Source organism: Peromyscus eremicus, chromosome 4, assembly GCF_949786415.1.
Source record: "Peromyscus eremicus chromosome 4, PerEre_H2_v1, whole genome shotgun sequence".
NCBI lineage: Eukaryota > Metazoa > Chordata > Mammalia > Rodentia > Cricetidae > Peromyscus > Peromyscus eremicus.
Genome location: NC_081419.1, coordinates 100418564 through 100438569, shown reverse-complemented (window position 1 = coordinate 100438569; position 20006 = coordinate 100418564). Strand labels below are relative to the sequence as shown.

The 20006-nt window shown below is 38.5% G+C and overlaps 1 protein-coding gene across 2 annotated transcripts in view; it reads left to right on the top strand.

Annotated features, from left to right (window-relative positions):
- Gabpb1 (GA binding protein transcription factor subunit beta 1) overlaps positions 1–20006 on the top strand; it is a 52906-nt gene that overhangs the window by 13044 nt on the left and 19856 nt on the right. For both annotated transcript variants that reach the window (XM_059261323.1, XM_059261322.1), the window contains exons 2-6: positions 10158–10265; positions 13360–13527; positions 14634–14828; positions 16293–16404; positions 16738–16851. In XM_059261323.1, the coding sequence (XP_059117306.1) occupies positions 10158–10265; positions 13360–13527; positions 14634–14828; positions 16293–16404; positions 16738–16851 (697 nt within the window). The remainder of the gene's footprint in view (positions 1–10157; positions 10266–13359; positions 13528–14633; positions 14829–16292; positions 16405–16737; positions 16852–20006) is intronic.

Below are 20006 nucleotides of genomic sequence, written 5' to 3'. Positions count from 1 at the left end.
AAGAAAAAAGAAAAAGAAACAATGAAAGGTATACAGAAGTAAGAAAAGGAAAAAGCCCAGAGGCAAAAGGTAGACAGGATAAGTTAAGAAAAGTTGGCAAGAAACAAGCCAAGGTAAGGCTAGGCATTTATAATTCAGAGTAAGCCTCCATGTGTGACTTATTTAGGAGCTGGGTGGCAGGGCTCCCCCAAAAGAGACAAAGAATAAGAAAACAGCTAACAACACTGCTTTCTATGATTTCACAGGATGTTTAGCATTGAGTTCTGAGTTCTGAGATCAAGATTATGGTTGTAGGGAGTGGGGACCTTGTAGATAAATTGATTCTTGTACATTGGTAGTATAGGGTACACATTGGTATAGTAATAAACTTTTTGCTATTTTCTTTGTTTGTCAAGACAGGGTTTCTCTGTGTAGCCCTGGCTGTCCTGGAACTCATTCTATAGTCCAGGCTGGCCTCAAACTTGCAGAGATTCTCCTGCCTCTGCTTCTGAGCCTGAGATTAAAGGCATGCTCCACCACCGCCCATCTTTTGATTTGGGGTGGGGGATTATTTTGTTTTCTTTGAGATGGCCCTTTGGCTAGCTTTGAACTCAGTCATCTTGCCGCATTCTCTCCATTGCTGGGATTACAGGGGTTTGTCACTATGTCCAGCTATTTCTCGAATGGTGACCCTTCCAGTGTCTTTAAATTAATGTCAATTTCAACCTCTCCCTCTCTACCCCCCCTATACTCTTATGTTCCATCTCACCTCATCTGCCCCCCCATCCCCACATGCACATACACATATACACACCCAAACACCTCTATCTATGGTCAATATATTTTTATCACATACTTCTTAGCTCCTCCTTCCTCTTTTGCATTGGGCTCACCTGGTAATCATCTACAAAATCTTTTCATGTAAGTCAATACAAGTTATTGGTATAGACATCTTTGGGGACTATTATTCAGCCTATATTCTGTAGTATATGCATATATACAGTATGACTGAAAAACTTACTATTTTTGCTTTTCTCTAAGAAACAGCCTCTTTTAATATTTTACTTATCCTTTTTATATCCACCGTCACACTTACCAGACTCTGACTGGAAGTTTCAGTCCCTTCTCAGGAGGCTTACTGGCCTGTGTTGGAGGACTCCTTCCTGGACCCTCTGCCTTATTGCTCCATTCTGGATTTGCTTTCCATGTCCATGTTTTTTTCTTACATAAGCAATAACAACTTATAACCAACCCCTTAAGGACAAACATTCATAATTTATTTTGGGAATTTGCGTGCGGTTCTCTAGACTACTTCCTGCTAATTGTGGGTGCTTATAATCTTTGGGGGACCCTGAGATTAGATGATTAGATGATTATTGCTTATGTAAGAAAAAAACATGCACAGCTGTTTCCTTGAGGTCATCAACTTTTTGAATCCTTTCCATTGCATTTATTTTGGGTCCTTATTTCCCAAGCCATCTATTCTTTTTGGTTTACTTTGCTTTGGTTAGAACAGATATTTTAATGAAAAAGGAAACCATTGGCTTTGCTTTTTGGATTTTTGAGACAAGGTCTTGCTGTGTAGCCCTGAATGACTTCAAGTTTGCTATGTAGCCCAGACAGGCTTTGACCTCTTGGTGATTTTTTTTTTCCCCTTCCTCAGCCCACTACTGTGTCTACCTCAAAATGGCTACCTGGGGTTGGGGGTAAGGGGATGGCAAGAATGATATTGCACTCAGAGGCCTCTATCTCTGAGATCTATCTTGACTTCAAAATTGAAGTCAAAAGTTATGTTACTTTGGAAGAGGTTCTCCTTTTATTTCCACAGAAAATGAGTGGCTCTGGATTCATTCTGGGTTAAGAAAAATCAGTTTTGATCAAGGAAGACGCCCTGAAAAATCTCCAATGGGAATGGATGACACAGATGATCCAGTGTTTCAGAGCACTTCTGTTGCAGTTTCCTCTGAGTTCTGCATCCAGAACAGCCTGCTGGCTGAGATGAGCCAGCCTCACAGAATACTCTAGTCAGGACATGACCATAATCCTAAATTTTCTCAGGGTCCCCCAAAGATTATAAGCACCCACAATTAGCAGGAAGTAATCTAGAGAACTGCACGCAAATTCCCAAACTAAATTATGAATGTTTGTCCTTAAGGGGTTGGTTATAAGTTGTTATTACTTATGTAAGAAAAAAAAAGCTAAACAAAGAAGTTAAATTCAAAGATCTCTTTCTAAAAGCCGGGCGGTGGTGGCGCACGCCTTTAATCCCAGCACTCGGGAGGCAGAGCCAGGCGGATCTCTGTGAGTTCGAGGCCAGCCTGGGCTACCAAGTGAGTTCCAGGAAAAGGCGCAAAGCTACACAGAGAAACCCTGTCTCGAAAAGCAAACAAACAAACAAACAAACAAAAACCCAAAAAAAACCCAAAGATCTCTTTCTAAAGGAAAAAAGGGGGATATAATATAGAAATGATGAGATAAAAGGATAGATTATTGAATGTACTTGAATCCAAAAAACAAGCATTAATCTTAAATATTTTACATTAGTATGGATTTTGAGTTATTGATACAGATTTAAAGTTATTTTTGCTATACTGTATGTATATTTCTACTCTTTAGGTTATTATGTTTATACAGGTCATTTAAAATATACATAATTAAGAAATACAGATTAATAGTCATCTATAATAGCAAACTTATAGTCATGTTAGTTAGGATTTCAAGATCATGCAGAGATATATTTCAGATAGATAGGCAATCTTCAAACACTTTAAAGACCTTTAGAATATGGCATTTAAAATGTTTGAAGAACTTAGACTTTACTTGACAGTGAGACATGTCTGCTCTTGACAGCACCAGTTACTTCAAAGAGGATGATGAGCATCAAAGAAACTACATATGGAGTTTGTTTTCTTTATGGCAAAAGCTAGTCTTGTGGGCAAAGAAACTGCCTTTGCCTCAAATGCTGACAATTATTGTCCAAACTAGACCAGCAGGATGTATGAAAGACTGCCAAACTTTACCAAGACAAGATAGGACAGTCCTTCAAAATTCCCTGCTTCACAGGAAAGTCTGTCAGATATGCTAGGCCTGTAGGCCAAAGATGGATGCCCCAATGTTGGAGAGGAACTTTGAGTGACTGTCTAGACAGCCTGATGTCCCTGTCATTAGGTAACATTTCATCCTTCTGGGGTCTTTGATGGAGTTGATAATCATAGTTTTCCTTAATTATGATAAAAAAGCAAATTAGATGTAAAACTTTAGAGTCACAAAGATAAAATAGAGAATAGAATTTTTTCTCTAATTTTGCCAAATATAAATAGACTAGAAATTGTAACTATAATTCTTACTTGATAACTGTTTTATTGTATATAATCTTACTATGTTAAAGTTAAAAGCTTCCTTTTTTATTTAGACAAAAAGGAGGAAGTGCTGTGGAATATTCCTTTACACTGTGTGAATGAATATATGTTGCTATGACTGGTTTAATAAACAAGCTGCCTGGCCAATAGCTGAACAGGATAAAGTTAGGCAGGAAAGCCAAACTGAGATTGATGGGATGAGGAAGGGGCCGAGTCATGGGGAATGCCAGCAAGCTGCCCAGGAAGCAAGACATGCCAGAGGACAAGTAAAGTGATGAGCCACGTGGCAATACATAGATTAATAGAAATGGGTTAATTTAAATGTAGGAGTTAACTAGTCACAAGCTGAGCTATCGGCTGAGCAGCATTTATAATTCATATTCAGCTTCTGAGTTGGTTATTTGTGACTGGGTGGTCAGGACAGTAAACATCCCTTTACAGAAATTCCTTTCTATTTATTTTTATTTTATGTGTAAGAGTGTTTGCCTGTATATATGTCTGCACCAAGTGTGTAGAGTACCCATTGAGGCCAGGGGAAGGTGCTAGGTCCCCCGGAATTGGAGTTACAGGTGGTCGTGAGTTCCTGTGTGAGTGCTGGGTACTGAACTCAAGTCTTCTGCAAGAGCAACAAGTGCTTTTAACTGCTCAACCAGCTCTTCAGCCCCTGAGTTCCTTTCTCATGGGAGTGTTGACAATTAAATAGTGATTGCCAAGAATATTTCATATATACTGCTATATACATGATAATAATTTTACATCTTTTTACTATTTAAAAATTTTCAACATCTAACTTTATATATTAAAGATTTTTAAGCTTACATGTAACCTAGTTTTGATGTAAAGATTTTTAATGAAAGTTTGTTTTTAATGCATGAGTAATATGTGTTCATTGTACAAAGCAACAAAATAAATGGGAAATAACTTTATTGTTTTTAGTTCTTTTTTGTGCATTTTTTACACAGTTCAGTATGTTGTATATAAAGTTTAGGGTCTTGATTCTTAGAGCCATTACATACTACTTGTAAATATTTTTAAGTAAAATTATTAGAGTTATTTTAGTATGTATCTTGTATAAGCTGTTGATCTTGCAGCCACTAGGTGGCACTCAGCATGTATAATTCTTAGGAGCTGAAGTAGCAGATGTTGAAGTTTCTAGGTGGGTCTAATATGTTATAATTTAAGTAAAACAATGATTTATGTTAGACTGTGAGAAGCATTTCATAAACAGTAAATAAGTTCAAGGTGAAACATTGTAATGAGCATTTCTATATTCTCAAGGAGAAAGGAAGTATTAAACTAAGTGGTGTAATATGCCACATATAGTAGATTCTGGGTATATTAGCAGTCATTACAATTTATTGAATTATTTTTTTTGATTGGAGAAAATCAAATGATGAGCCATATATTTTAATTGATAACCCTGAATTTTTTTTTTTTTTTTTTGGTTTTTCAACACAGGGTTTCTCTGTGTAGCTTTGCGCCTTTCCTGGAACTCACTTGGTAGCCCAGGCTGGCCTTGAACTCACAGAGATTCACCTGGCTCTGCCTCCCGAGTGCTGGGATTAAAGGCGTGCGCCACCACTGCCCGGCTTCTTTTTTATATTAAGTTTTTTCCCCCCCTTGAGGATTTAACATGTAGATAATTAGTCTGAATGAACTGAGGACTTAACTCAGCATGTGTGTGTGTGTGTGAGTGGTGTACATGTGTGTATGTGCATTGACATGTGTATGGGTGTGCGCGCGTGCGCACACATGCACTACAAGTGCACATTTATGCATTTATGTGAGGTTGAAATTGAGTGTCTTCAATTGCTCTCTACTGTATTTATTGGAGTCAAGGTCTCTCACTGGACTCGGAGCACTCTGAATTTGGCTAGCCTTATCTCCAAGGTGCTAGGTGCTGGGCTACCACAACCACCTGGTGTTCATGTGGGTTCCTGGAATCTGAACTCTGGTTTTCATGCTTCACAGCAATCCCATTACCCGCTGAACCATCCCCCCAGCCTCTTGGTCATTTTCATTGCCTGGATGTAACTGGGTTTCTTTAAGAGTCAGAATTATTGCATTGTGTTTTCAAGTGATCATAGCATTTTGGTATTTTTCATTATTTAAAGTTTTATTTTTTATTTTTTATTTTATTTTTTTATTTTTTATTTTTATCTGGACAAGAAAATGAGAGCATCTTTGATTTTGGTGTTGCTTGATCTCATATATTTTCTCCCCATTAGATCCATTTCTACCTTTAAAAATAATTTAATTCCTTCTGTTAAGTTGAAATGAAAATTACAGTTTTGGGGCTGGAGAGATGGCTCAGTGGTTAAGAGTGTATACTGTTCCAGCAGAGGACCCAGAACATGGGACAGTTCTTGTGAGACTTAGAGTGTTCTTGAGAGGACCATGAAGTGCTAGAACTTTCTCCGCCTTTAATCTCTCAAACGCTTCCCCTGCATATACAAAGGGCCTCTAGGGGACAGTGTTGCTACTTTTGAGACCACTGATTCCTTAGTCTAGTGACATGAATCTCTTACATTGTTTATGGTTTAAAAAAATCACAATAGCTTCAGTACCCAGGATCTAAATAGGATAGGTTCTGAATAGCTGAAACTTGGGGAGGTTATGGAAGGATGTTTATTCAAATGCTCAACTGTAGTGTAGTGTAGATCATCAACTCTACTCTTCGATAGCCTTCATTTTCTTCCAGCTGTTTGGTAAGGCAGGCATGTCAGACTTTCTTCAGTGTGACGTTTACTTAGTGGGCAGCTGCACAATGTAATTCGTTCCTTTATAATTTTTGTTTTTAAATTAGGTAGGCAGAACTCGGTAGTAACATTATAGAAACTGTAAAATGGGAAATTTCCCCATAATCATACTATTGGATGACTTGCTAATATATACATATATGTACTTATAGATACTATATACTATATATTATGTATTATATGTAGTACTAAAAGATATCAACAAGTGATCTAATGGTATGATACATATATATCCCAAGGCAGGCTGTGTAGCCCAGCTGGCCTGGAATTTATGATCCTTTTATCTACTTCAGTCTCACAGTTGCTGCGATTATATCTGTGTGTCACCACACCTTATTATATTTTGTGCTTTTTGCACATGTTTTGATATTCAAACTTCATTGGCTTAGCATCACATAAATCTGTTAGGTAGGTTCAAACTAATTAAACGGTTGCCTCCTGTGATTAGTTTCTCTAATTGAATTACTTTCAGCCTTTAGATTGTTTCAAATATAACTTACCTGTATTTTTCCTTTAGAATAGGTTCATAGAGAGGTAATAATTTAATCAGTGCGTTTTTGACATTCTTAAAACTTTTAATAAATTTGCTAGATTAAGTTGAAGCTGATCCACTTTTACTGCTGTTGGCATCCATTATAGAGCAGTATGTGAAAGTGTAAGTTTCAATCACCTTTGACTGCTGTAGGAATTACTTTAAAACTGTTTTATTTCACTCGGGAGGCAGAGCCAGGCGGATCTCTGTGAGGTCGAGGCCAGCCTGGTCTCCAAAGCGAGTTCCAGGAAAGGCGCAAAGCTACACAAAAAAGAAACCCTGTCTCGAAAAACCAAAAAAAAAAAAAAAACTGTTTTATTTCTGGCAGTGACAGTCAACAGTGCTTTTTTTTTTTGCAGCATACGTGGTTGTCAGGTTTTTTTATTTTTTATTTTATTTTTTATTTTATTTTTTTTTTTTTTACTACTTTGTTGGATTCTGGTTTATGCTTCCTCCCCCATCTTTATTTTTAGTCATGCTTTTTTTTTTTTTTGCATTGTGTAGCCCTTTATTAGCAACTGAAATAGAAGGTATCTGTTGTACACCGGTGGCGGTAATTGTCTATAACTAACAACTGGAGATTTTTTTATATTCTAATACAGATCATTTATAAATGCAATTTCTTTTATTAAAAAGTTCCCACCCTTTTTTGTCTCTGTACAATTCACAAAAACTATTCTGAAAGTAGAATATATGTGCAAGTACCTGTAAAGACTGCAGTTTCAGATATACTAAATGTTTTACAAGTCACTTTCAAACACTGTATGCCAATTCAGCCTTTACATTGCCATCTTTTTAAAATCAGAACATTTGATTCTAGCCTTCCTTTCATTCCTCCAAACTATAAAGCATTTAAAATTTTTTATTTTTTTTATTTGGAGATGGAGTTTCACTGTGTAGCTCTGGCTCCCCTGGAACTCCCTCTGTAAACCAGGTTGGCCTTGAACTCAGAGATCTGCCTGCCTCTGTCCTCTGAGTGCTAGGATTTAAGGTGTGCACCACCATCTCCTGGCTCTAAAACATTGTTTAAATGAGTTGAAATTAAGGACGGCTACACCTACTAGAAAAGAAGAGAATTCTGTTAGTCTGAGGTTTCAGAATCCCAACACCAGAACCAGCATCTTGGTAAAGGCTAGGCTGGACCTTGGACAGGGTACAAGTCTGCAGGTGGCATCCCTGAGGATCTGAGCTTCAGTGGACCATGAGTGCCCAGCTGCATAACTCACTGAACTGTCTGCCAGCTTCTACCCTGGCTTGTCGAGTCAGACCTCTTAAATAATTAAAAGGTTAATATTTGCTAGTCATTTGTGGTGCTAAGCACACATCTTCTGTCCTTGATTTTATTTTCTTTGCTTGAGCGTTTTTGCTTGTTGAGGTCTTGCCATGTAGTACAGGTATGAACATATAAGTATATAAATATCTTCAAACTCAAGAGTCTCCTGTCTCCACATCATTAAGGGCTGGGATATAGACAGGGATATGTGTCACCAAGACTGGCTTTTATTTTTGAATACATAGGAGTTTGACATTTTTTGTAAAACTTAAAGCTACGTATGCATAGAAGATAGTATCTGATATCAAAGGAAATGGGATAGAGAGTCAGATCAGGATTTGAAAAGGAGTTATTGATCATTTTGTATTTGACAAAGGACCTCCTATCCAGAATGTATACAAATCAAGATGAAAAGGCAAACAGACTAATTTCAGAATGAGAAACATCCTGTCTGGCACTTTGTAGATCACTCCAGATGTCTTGTCTGGCACTGTGTATGGATTCACCTGGCTGTATAAACACTGTAAAGTGTTTACGTTGTATATAACATTTAAAAATGTTTATTTGAAAGGTGAGTTTCATTTTAGAGACAGATTTAAGTGAAATTGGCTCTTCTACAGTGTAGATACTGTGTTAGATAGTTTGCATTTTGCTGTACTTCTATAGGAGAGGGATCAGCTTTTCCTTTCTTAAAGACTATGGTGTCTTTCATAGGAATTACTGCTTAAGGTTCCAGTGCCTTCTGAGTGTGATGGTGATATTTACTGTGGGGCTTCAGCATGGTCTCTAGGAAAGACTCCATCGGAGATCAGAAATTCAGTTTGTTTGCAGGATTAGAGACCTTGGGTTACAGAGAAAAGTGGAAGGGGGGAAAGAGAAAGAGAACTAGAAGGTCAAAGGTAAAAGAAATGTTGCAAGTGTCACATGCAAACAAACCAAACACACACACACACACACACACACACACACAAAGAAAAACCCATATAAACTCTACAACTGCGTATGTTAGTTTTCTCATTCTTCACCACAGGGTATATTATGAATTCCTTTATTGTTGCACACAGAGTAACTCCTAAGAAATCTCATCTGTGTACACCACCTAGTGTTCATGGTTTTCTGTGGTTATTCCTGTGATTGGCATGGATGCTTTCATATTACAGAATCTACTAAAACATAAGATAATTTGGCATAGTTCTTTCCAGAAGTTAGATTTTCTTGTAGTTCTCTCTGGTGCCTCCTAACATTTCTTCTAAGTATGTAGCATCTTTTATCCCTTCCTGGAAGAAATAACCTTCCCAAGCTCTGCCAGTTTCTCGAGTGCTCTTGAATGACAGCTGTTCACATAAGTCACTCTTGCCCTGTGGTTCATTTCTTCTTTATGACTTTTTACCTTGTGAGTGTGTTCCTTTTTAGACAAGTTTGAATCCCAGCCACATCTCTTTCTTATTACATCTCAAAAGATTTCCCCACAGAACTGGTTGTCCCTGTTCTTTCTGTAGTATATTCTACAGTACCACAGAGGAAGCTTCTGGATTGGAAACATTCTCACTCCCCAGAATGACCAAATCGAATATGAGCTCCTTTGACCAGTTCAAGTCCTTGTTCACCTATGGATTCCTGTCTGTCTTTCCTGCCTCCCTCTGCCTCCTCCCTCCCTTGATGGGGACATTAGCCTTTAGAGAATTCTTGAATTCAAGATAAAATCTCTTTGTAGATTCTTAGTGAGACACATGTCCTGCTCATAAGACCATTCAACTCTCTTTTTAGTACTTCTATGGAGTGTGAATTGTGCCTATTTCTGGAAGACTGAAGTGTACAGTACATGCCCCAGACAGAGCACGAGACATTTGTTTAGAGTTGAGCACACTTACTGGTCTGGAAGAGGTTGGGTAGATTAGTGGACATCAGGAACAGGGCACTCTCTTGTACTTTAACCCATAATTTTATAAAAATGTCACCAGGCTCCAATACGAATAGATGCCACTTTTAATTCTTAGGCTCTCTGTGCCTGCTGCTTTACATCTTCTGTCATTTACTGGCCGTATGTGAAGAATTTTAACCAGTTTTACTCTGATAAAAACTTAGAAAAGAAATATATTTCAAGAGTCGAAATATAAATTCCTTTGTGTGATCATTAGTTTTAGATTAACCATAGCACATTTGAAGGGATAACGAGAATGGACTTAGGAATGAGGGGGAAGTCATGTCACAGTATATAATGGAGATTCTCATATCAGTTCTTGTGTTTCATTTAGATGTCCCTGGTAGACTTGGGGAAGAAGCTTTTAGAAGCGGCACGAGCAGGTCAAGATGACGAAGTTCGTATTTTGATGGCAAATGGAGCTCCTTTCACTACTGACTGGGTAAAGAGTGTTTGAATGTAGTAGTTGTTTTAGTTCTTCCTCCTCTTCTGCTCCTCCTCCCTTCTTCCCAGATGAAAATTTAGCTAGTGTTTATGCTTATAAATGATATAATGTATACACACTCACTTTTGGGGGCTACTTACTTGTTCAGATTTTATGATTACAGCTATCTTTATAAAAGATTTATTTTTATAATTTTTAATTTGTTTATGTGTATGGGAATGTTCATGTGAGTGCAGATGCCCGTGAAGTCAGAGGTGTTGGATCCCCTGGAGCTGAGTTACAGGCAGTTGTTAGTTAGCTGACGTGGGTGCTAGGAGCTGAAGGTGGGTCCTCTGCAAGAGAAGTCTATGCCCTTAATGGCTAAGCCGTTTCTCCAGCCCATAATTAAACTGTCTTTTAAAGGAATGCATTGCTGATGTTATTTTCTTAACAATAGACAATCTTATCCAATCAGCATCTATGAATAAAGGTTGTGACTTGTGAGAGATACAATGACCCACAAAATGAGTGTGGGCGAACATTATTCATAGGAACAAAGCTGGAAACAGCCCAGTGCTCATAGTATTAGCAGACCCACAAAATGAGTATGGATCAGGGTGAAGTAGTTTGAAGTGCAGTTGCCTAGAATTTCCAGAATGGGTAAGCGCCCAAAAAATTTATAGCAGAGTCAGCTTGTTGAAAATGCTTATGAGGCTGGAGAGTTGTCTCTGGTTAAGAGCACTGTTGCCCTTGTGGAGGACCTGGGTTCCTTGCTCAGCACTTAACATGGCAGCTCACAGCTGCCTGAAACTCCAGTTCTAGAGGATTCTTTTGGACGACTCCACAGGCATTGCATATATATGGTGCACAGACATACATGTAGATACTCACACATAAGATAAATACTTTTAAAGAAAATGCATACTAGATATGTCACCATGATGCTGTAGTACATCAAGACAGAAGGCTTATAAATAAGGATTAGTGTCCACAGTATGTATACAAGGAGTTCTTGTGGGTCAGAATAGACAGACAGACAGATGACTCAGAGTAGTACTTCACCAAGAGAAAGCCAGTAAACATACAACAGTGTTCAACTCTACCAGTGAATGAAAAGTAAAGCCAGAAGCTATTGGACACATCTACTTGGTTAGCAAAGTGATGTCTGTAGTGCCAGCCTTGGTGAGGAGATAGTACAAAGGTGAATTGTTGTAGCCATTTTGAAGGGCAGTTTGACAGTGCTTAGTAAATTTTAATATGTATATGCCATTTGTATCAGTTGAGCTAGAATATAGAATAAAATCTTGTTTATGTACTTGAGTTGCTAGAAGACCCCTGTAGCAGAATTGTTTATAATAACAAAGCTGGAAACAAAAAAGTGTTCATCAGTTGGTTAGTCAAATTAGTTACAGCTTTTTACAGAGTGGAGTATTGTAGAGAAAGTTAGTGTACTACATATGCCCATTAACATGAATGCATCTTGTAGACATAATATTAAACAGTTGACAAATCAGAAGTAAATGTGGTAGGATTCTAGTAAAGTTCAAAACAGGAAGAACCAAACTATACCATTTAAGGATTTGTAATTAATAGAAATTAAAGTAATGTTTGTCAGAAAATCCTGAGTAGGGACTGGGGAGATGGCTTAGTGAGTAAATGCTTGCCATGTAAGCATGAGGACCTTGGTTTGGGTGCCCAGAACTCACACCACACACACATGCATACCAAAACCAATTCTTGTTTTGAGTAGCATTTTCCTGAAGGACTCAGGGAAGGACTTGTGATCAGGGAACAACATGTAAGAGGACTTAAAGTTACTGGAAAGGTTTTCCTTCCAGACTGGTGTTGACTTTACAGACATTTACCTATTTTTGACACTACGTATAAGTATGCTGTGTTGCATGTAGTTTTTTCCTTGCATGTGAACCTAAAAGGAAGAGTCTTAAGAATAACAACAGAAATACAAAGTAGAGCTCAGTATGTCACTGAGGAAATCTTAGTGGTTTTTCAGTGCACTGTTGAGAGTAAAGGGCAGTTATATGAAAATACAACAAAGCATGAAGGAAGGGTTATCCAACAATCTCCCCTTCGATCTCTGAGGGTCTGTTAACACCTCTATAAATGACTTTTGTTGTCATGAAATAATGATTTCTAAGGTTGCTTTGTTGTGTTAGGTCACTTGTGTGACGTTAGGCAGATTGGTGACCTTTCTGTACTTCTGCTTCTTTCCTGCCGTACCAAGGTAGGAATCGTACCCATGCTATGACGTCAACACATGGAGGTCTTAGAACAAGCTGGTCCATAGAAAGCGATTTAAAAACTAAGGGGATGGGCCGGAGAGATGGCTCAGAGGTGAAGTACACTTGTTGCTTCTGCAGAGGACCTGGGTTCAGTTCCTCGGACTCATTTGGTGGCTCACAGCCATCTATAGCTTCAGTTCTAGGGGTTTTGACATATTTGTGCATTTAGGCAAAACATTCATACACATAAAGTAAAATTAACAAACTTAAAAAAAAACAAAACCAGTTGCTGTCTTAACAGTGACAGCCTGGCAAATTCCATGTTCTGGTGAAATATCTCTTTTAACATCATTGACTGGCAATTGGAGTTAGTGGGCTTTTTGTGCTTCTTAATGCATGTAGTATAATGTAACCTAAACTTCACCTATTTGGATATATGCCTCTGATACAACGCTCTTCTTCATTCTCAGGTCATAATTACCTTTAATTTTTAGTAAAATTAATTCAGGTTGTTTTTCTGTTAGTAACAAAGAGCTAGGCATGATATAATCCCAGCATTTAGAAGGCTGAGGCAGGATCTCATGTTTGAGACCTTGTTTAAAAGTAGAGAAAGGGAGAGGAGGAGCAAGAAGAGAGTTTTAATTAGAGGAATCACTGATTTTTCCACACCTATACATGGACCTCTTGAGGGCTTCTGTGAAGATAAGCCTGAGTTGAATAATTTCTTTTGATGTTTTGAATTACTATGTACACAATGTAATATGCGTCACTGTTTAAAAATATAGTTTGTAGTAGAAGTATATTAAAAGAACTGAAAACTGGAATTTCTTTCTTTGTGTGTGCATGTGTATGTGTGTGTTGCTGTGTTATAGCTGGGAACTTCTCCACTTCATCTGGCCGCACAGTATGGGCATTACTCTACCACAGAGGTACTTCTCCGAGCCGGTGTAAGTAGGGATGCCAGGACCAAAGTGGACCGGACACCACTGCACATGGCGGCTTCTGAGGGCCATGCCAGCATAGTAGAGGTTTTGCTGAAGGTATGTCCTTTCTCTTTGGACTTAGATTTTGAATCCAAACCCCATACAAACTTTGTAAGATGAAAAAGGGGGAGAGTTTTATTAATTATCCACTTTTTATCTTGGATAGAGCATTTGTTATAGATGTGTATAAGTCTGTCAAATGAATATTGCCTTGAAGTTTTCTTTGGAGGGAAAAACCTTCCTGTAGGTGAATTCTCAGTTAATTGTCAACCATTGAAAGTCTGTCCTTTGGGTGAAGAACTTCTTACTACAGTCAGAATCCTATGTAGGGAAGATTAGTCTTGGATAGCAAGCAAGCAGATTAATAAGTAATTAAATTATCTTCAGTCATCTAAATGTCAAAAGGTCACACAGAAGATTCTGAGGCAGAGTGACAGCCATTATTCTTGACCCTTTTCATCCTAGCCTGTAGATGAACCCATCGGAAAGAATGCAAAGTCTAGAGTACAAATTACATGTAATCCTAGGTATTCTTTAAAGCCACATTAACAAGTAAACACTCATTTTAATATTTAATTAGCTGCATTTAAAACATTATCATTTCAACATGAGAGCAGACTAGGAATTTTTGCAGAGATGTTTCATCCTCTGTTTGTTACTGAACTCCAGTGCTTATGTACACAAGCACTCCTGTACCCTGACTAGTGGAAGTGTGCTGAATAGCCAGCCACACTGCCTTAGACAGCTTCCTTCCGATTCCTTAGCTTGTGCTTGTTTTGAAAACAAAGGGTATATTTAATTTTGAGGGATGAGAGGATCACCCACTATAAACCATTTAAGAGCTCTGAAGAAAAACTCAGCACTGCCCTTCACCTGTAAGGCCACTCACTCCAGCCCTTTGTGCCCCTAACCGAGTAACTAAAAACATAATTGTTTTATTTCAAGAAATTAGAAGGAAAGTAGCTAGGAAAACCAGCATGGTAGAAAATTGATTAAGTCACGGATAACTGATGATTACTAACATATATTTAACAACCTCCCCCCAAAAAAACAAAATTAATGGTACTTTTTCTTGTGTAGAAGCATTGTGGCTGATATTTTCATATCAGGGATTCTTGATACTTCCCATCTTGAAATATTACTGATTTTGAAATATTTTTTAGCATGGTGCTGACGTCAATGCAAAGGATATGTTAAAGATGACAGCTCTGCATTGGGCAACAGAACACAATCATCAAGAGGTGGTGGAACTTTTAATCAAATATGGTGCTGATGTCCACACGCAGAGTAAATTTTGTAAAACTGCATTTGATATTTCAATAGACAATGGAAATGAAGATTTAGCAGAGATATTACAGGTAACTTGGCTTTGAGTTTAAGAAAACATGCAAGGCACTTGGAGACGGATGCTCGTTGTCTTGTAGCTTCTCCTGTTGTTGGATTCAGTTCTTGTGAATGGCTTTGTTCTCTCCACTTCCTCTCCGTTCATTATGTTCCTACTCTAGGAGGTTAGATGAGGTGCTGTCTGTTTGTGCTTTCAGTTTCTGAATTCTCTTTCTAGACATAGTAGCTAATATCCCTTGGTTAAGTGATACAGCCTTTTTGTTTTTAAATCTTTTTATTTGTCTAAAAAAATTAAAACTTACTGTGTGTGCTTGATGTGTGGTGTGTGTGTGTATGGGGGGGGCGTTAGAGAATACTGTGGAGTCGCTTCTCCATCTTCACGTGGGTTCTGGGGACTGAACTAAGGTCTTCAAGCTTCTGTGGCAAGCTCCCTTATCCACTGAGCCACCCTGATCCCCCTCTTTATTTTAAGTCTACTTTGTCTGACACTGATATGTCTAAATTTTTTAAAATGTAAATTGGGATCTAGCAAGATGGTATGTTTCATTATGCAGGGTTTTCATTTGTTTGGGCTTAGATGCCCAGGAGTGCAAATGAAAAGGTTTACTTTAGTTTATGGGCTGAGGTGATTGACAGTTTGATTTTGATTCCTGTCAAGATGACCCCTTTCTCTTTCATCCCTTTTCTAATGGTGCAGTTTTGGGAAATTTTCCTAGGCAGCCCCCTCCTCCTGAACCTGTCTCTTCCCTCAGTACCTCAAATATGGCTGAAGCTTTCAGTGGCAAAACCAGTAGATACCAAGGCAGACACGTCTGACTGAAAGTGACCAAACTTTGCCAAGGTTTTGTGATGTAGTCTATTATTCTGGTTTCTTTCTTTTTTTAACCCTCTACAAAACAACTATTTGTAGACATAGTTATGTTTGGTTTTTCTGGTAACCAGGATTACTTCTCACTTGTCCTGTTCTCAGTAAAACTCTCTAAGATTACATGACTTCATTAAACTTCCACAATTTACTTATAAGATGTGCTGTGCGCTGGGAAATAATGAGTTTTATGTTGACTCTTCTCATTTTTCGTGTCTAGGAATACAATTTAAGGGTTGAGATTTAGAGATTGAGAACAATTCAGTGGGAAGGTCGTTATGTCATGTTATATATTACCTAATGTGGTAGAAATAATTCTGCAGAACAGTAGACTCTTTGATTGACTACCTTTCTGTGTTCTGTAAGCACCTGTCAGATACTAATTTCCCCTCCGGTGAGGTTTGCTGTCACTCACTCAGCAGAAGGCTGTAGGATACCCGGTCACACCTGCTCTTAGGGCTGTGCCCTCAGTGCTTCAGTAACAAGTCTCCCATTGTAGTGTGTGGCTCTCCTGAGAGACTGTGTCTTCACATGTGTGTTTATATTCTGCATTGAGAGCCTACCAGATGTGCTGCCTGTCATTCTGAAAATGTTGTGGTAATTTGTTCCCTAGATTGCTATGCAGAACCAAATCAACACCAACCCGGAGAGTCCTGACACTGTGACAATACACACTGCCACACCACAGTTCATCATTGGACCTGGAGGGGTGGTGAACCTAACAGGTCTGGTATCTTCAGAAAATTCATCCGAGGTAACAGGTAGTGAGATGCATGTAGGACAGCTGTTAGGATGTTGAACATTAGTAGGTATGCATCAATGTAAGGAAGGACGGTTGGAGAAGGAGGGTAAGAATAACATCTGCTCTCCTGGTCTCCTTTTTTCTGAGGTAAAGGAATCTAAAGAAAGGCAGTCTTACACAGTGCATGACAATACCACCTTTTCAAAACTGATGCTGTCTATCCAGTGTCAGTAAGACTTGAGTAAGAAGTAGAAGATGGGCAGGATGCGTTGGGTTAGGCAGCCTGAAATTTCACCTCTGTGTTCTTCTCTCCTAGATGAAACAGGAGTATCTGCTGTCCAGTTTGGGAACTCCTCAACATCAGTATTAGCGACATTAGCTGCCTTAGCTGAAGCATCTGCCCCGTTGTCCAATTCTTCAGAAACTCCAGGTTAGAGAACAAGTCAGCTCTACGCTGAGCGATTCTTTCATAGTTCACTTTGTCAAGGTTTTCCTCTGTGTTAGTACTGTGTGAATCCTGTTTAGAAACCTCTTCATATTTATTAGAATGTTTTGTTTTCTTTTAGAGTCTTTACTTATAACTTGTGTTTACCTCTATAGTTTGTTTAGAATTGATTGGCTACATTTCTTGTTACTTGCTTATTTATTATTATTTAAAGTTGCTATTTCTGATTTTTATTTTTGTATCAGCCACCAGTGTGACTCAGTATCCTGATCCCATCTTTATTAAAAACAAATAAATAAGGAAAGGTACAGGTCCACGTGCTTGCAGAGGCTAGCCTAGAGGTAACCTAGAGGACTAAGGTGGGATAAAATGGTTTTCAGCTAATGTGAAGTAGGATGAGAGCATCCACTGCTTGGCTCTCCCTCAGTGTAGTGTCCCATCTTGCCAGATGCTGTGTTTACATGGAAAACTGGAAAAAAAAAATCTAGATTTTTTTTTTTTTTTTTTTTTTAAGAATGTCAAACTAGGTATGGTCTGTAGTACTGTAATTCCTGCATGTCAGGCTGAGGCAGGGGAATCACAAGTTCTGTTTCAGCCTGGGCTACACAGTAAGATACAGTCTCAAAGAAACGAAGACAAAAACCAAGAGAATAAATGCATAAAAAAATAGTAAATGTTAGTAACAAAAAGCAAACTTGTATGGTTTACATAAAACGTGTGCTTGCCCAGTTTGGCCCTTGTTTGTTTGTTTGTTTTTACACCATTTTGTGATTTATTTAAATAGAGTAGATCAATATGAATTTGCCTTCTTATAAATTGGATTTTGGCAGTCTTAGATAAGAATATTAGAAAAATCTTAATGACTGAAGCAATGTATAAAAACCCTGTTAAAGGGGTTAGCTGTGTCCTGGGTGCTGCAGGTGGTACTGACTTGAGTCGGAGCACTGGGGAGGCAGAGGCAGGCGGGTCTCTGAGTTCCAGGCCATGCAGAGCTGCACTGTGAGACCATGCCTAAAGGGTGGACTGAGATGTTGGCTTAGCTGTGTTCGATGACGACACGCAGTATTGACATAGTTCCAACATGATTTGCTTTTATACTCGCCTCAGATTGTCTTTTACTATAGTTATTGTGTAAATAAATTATTTTTCTTTAGTTGGAAATTTTAGGAAAGTCTTGAAGTAGTCAGGTACCATGGTGCCTGCCAGTAATCTCAGTTACTCAAGAGCTAAGACAGAATGGCTAGTTCAAAGCCAGCCTGGATGATTCAGTGTCTTTATAAAAAAAACAAAACAAAACAAAAAACCATACACATTATCCGCCTTCCCAAAACCTTAAGAAATGTTATTTTAACTGTAGTTTAAGTGATCATATTTGCTTGTAAGAGTAAAGAATATTAAAAAGTAAAGAATAACCTTTAATTCATTTTTTCCAATTTTTAATTAATAGTAATAGTTCACTGACTACATATTCTGTGGGTGAGATGCTTTGATAAATGTTTTTACTTAGGGTGTCATTGAGTCATAAGCAAAAAGCTTTAAGGTAGACATAAATGAATTTCTTTTCATTTGGAAAAGAGAAAAATCTTACCCTTTTCCCCTTTTCTTTGGCTAATTAGTAGTGATAAACATATATGTGTTATCCTGCTTCTTAGTAGGTCTTGAGATTTTTTTTTTTAAAGACTTATTTATTATATATAGTGTCTTCTGTCTTCATGTATCCCTGCTCACCAGAAGAGGGCACTAGATCTCATTACAGATGGTTGTGAGCCACATGTGGGTGCTGGGGGTTGAACTCAGGACCTCTGGAAGAGCAGCCAATGTCTTAACCTCTGTGCCATCTCTCCAGCCCTAGTCTTGAGATTTTTGTGAATTACCTCTGGCCATTGGCACCTACCAGCATCACCATTTTGACATTTGCAGAAACCCTCAAAGACAGCTGGTTTCAGGGCTGTGGTAGCAGCTTAGTGGGAGAACATGTGTTCACTGTGCGTGAGGCGCTGCGTTTTATTTTCATCACTAATGAAAAGAAGGGGAGGAACTGGGCGGCGATGGTGCACGCATTCAGTCCCAACACTCGGGGAGGATTAGCCAGATGGATCTCTGTGAGTTCGAGGCCAGCCTGGTCTACAGAGCAAGATTCAGGACAGGCACCAAAATTACCTAGAGAAACCCTGTCTCAAAAAACAAACAAACAAACAAAAAAACAAAAAAAACAAAAAAGAAGGGGAGGAAAAAACTAGAACACTTTATTTGACTGGTGGTTTAAATTTGGGTACTTCATTTCACTGCTGTATCATCATGAAGATTTGGGAGAGTTGGGGGTAGGGAGATACTAAGAGTGTGAATGCAGCAAAAGTTCAGGTGGATATGTCACTGAGATGCATACCAATTAAAGAAATACAGTCTCATGATTCAGTTGGCACATGCTCAGTTTTTTGAGGTGGAGGGTTTAATGTAAAAATAGCTTTTTATGGACTACCACCTTGGATAAGAGCGCTTGCTGGGCAAACATGGGGGGACCTGAGTTTGAAGCCTCAGCACCCAGATGAAAAGGCAGGTATGGCTGCATGCACCTGTGATCCCAGCATTGGTAGGACAGAGATAGGTAGATCCCAAGAGTTGGCCTGCCAGCCAACCTAGTCAAAATGGTGAACTTCTGTTCAGTGGGACACTCTGTTTTACGCCAGTAAGGTGGACAGCTGCAGAAGAAGACATCTGACAACCTGCCTGGACTCTTCCTTGGTTTGCTGACCCACAGGCGTACCTGCACATACACATGTACCACACATGCCACCCCCAGTAGCTTTCCATAAAGCCTTTATTTGTAGCCCTGCCTGTAGTCCTACAACTTTTCTTTGCTTAGTTACATTCTGCTCTGTGGCCCAATTATATAATACCTTGATTAAATAGAAATCTATGATTTTCCTTTTTGTATTTAAAAATTTGTAATTGCTAGCTGTATTTGAAAGATATAAAGTGTCTAGTGGCAATTGAAAATCCTCTTTCTCAAAGTGAAGTTTGTACCAGGAAACTTCTATACATTATGTTTTTGGTCTGTTCCAAAATAGAGTAATGAAACTTATTTAGTCTTAGGGGATAAGTTACTGAGTCATGTGAGTCTTTGTGGTTTTACTTTTCTT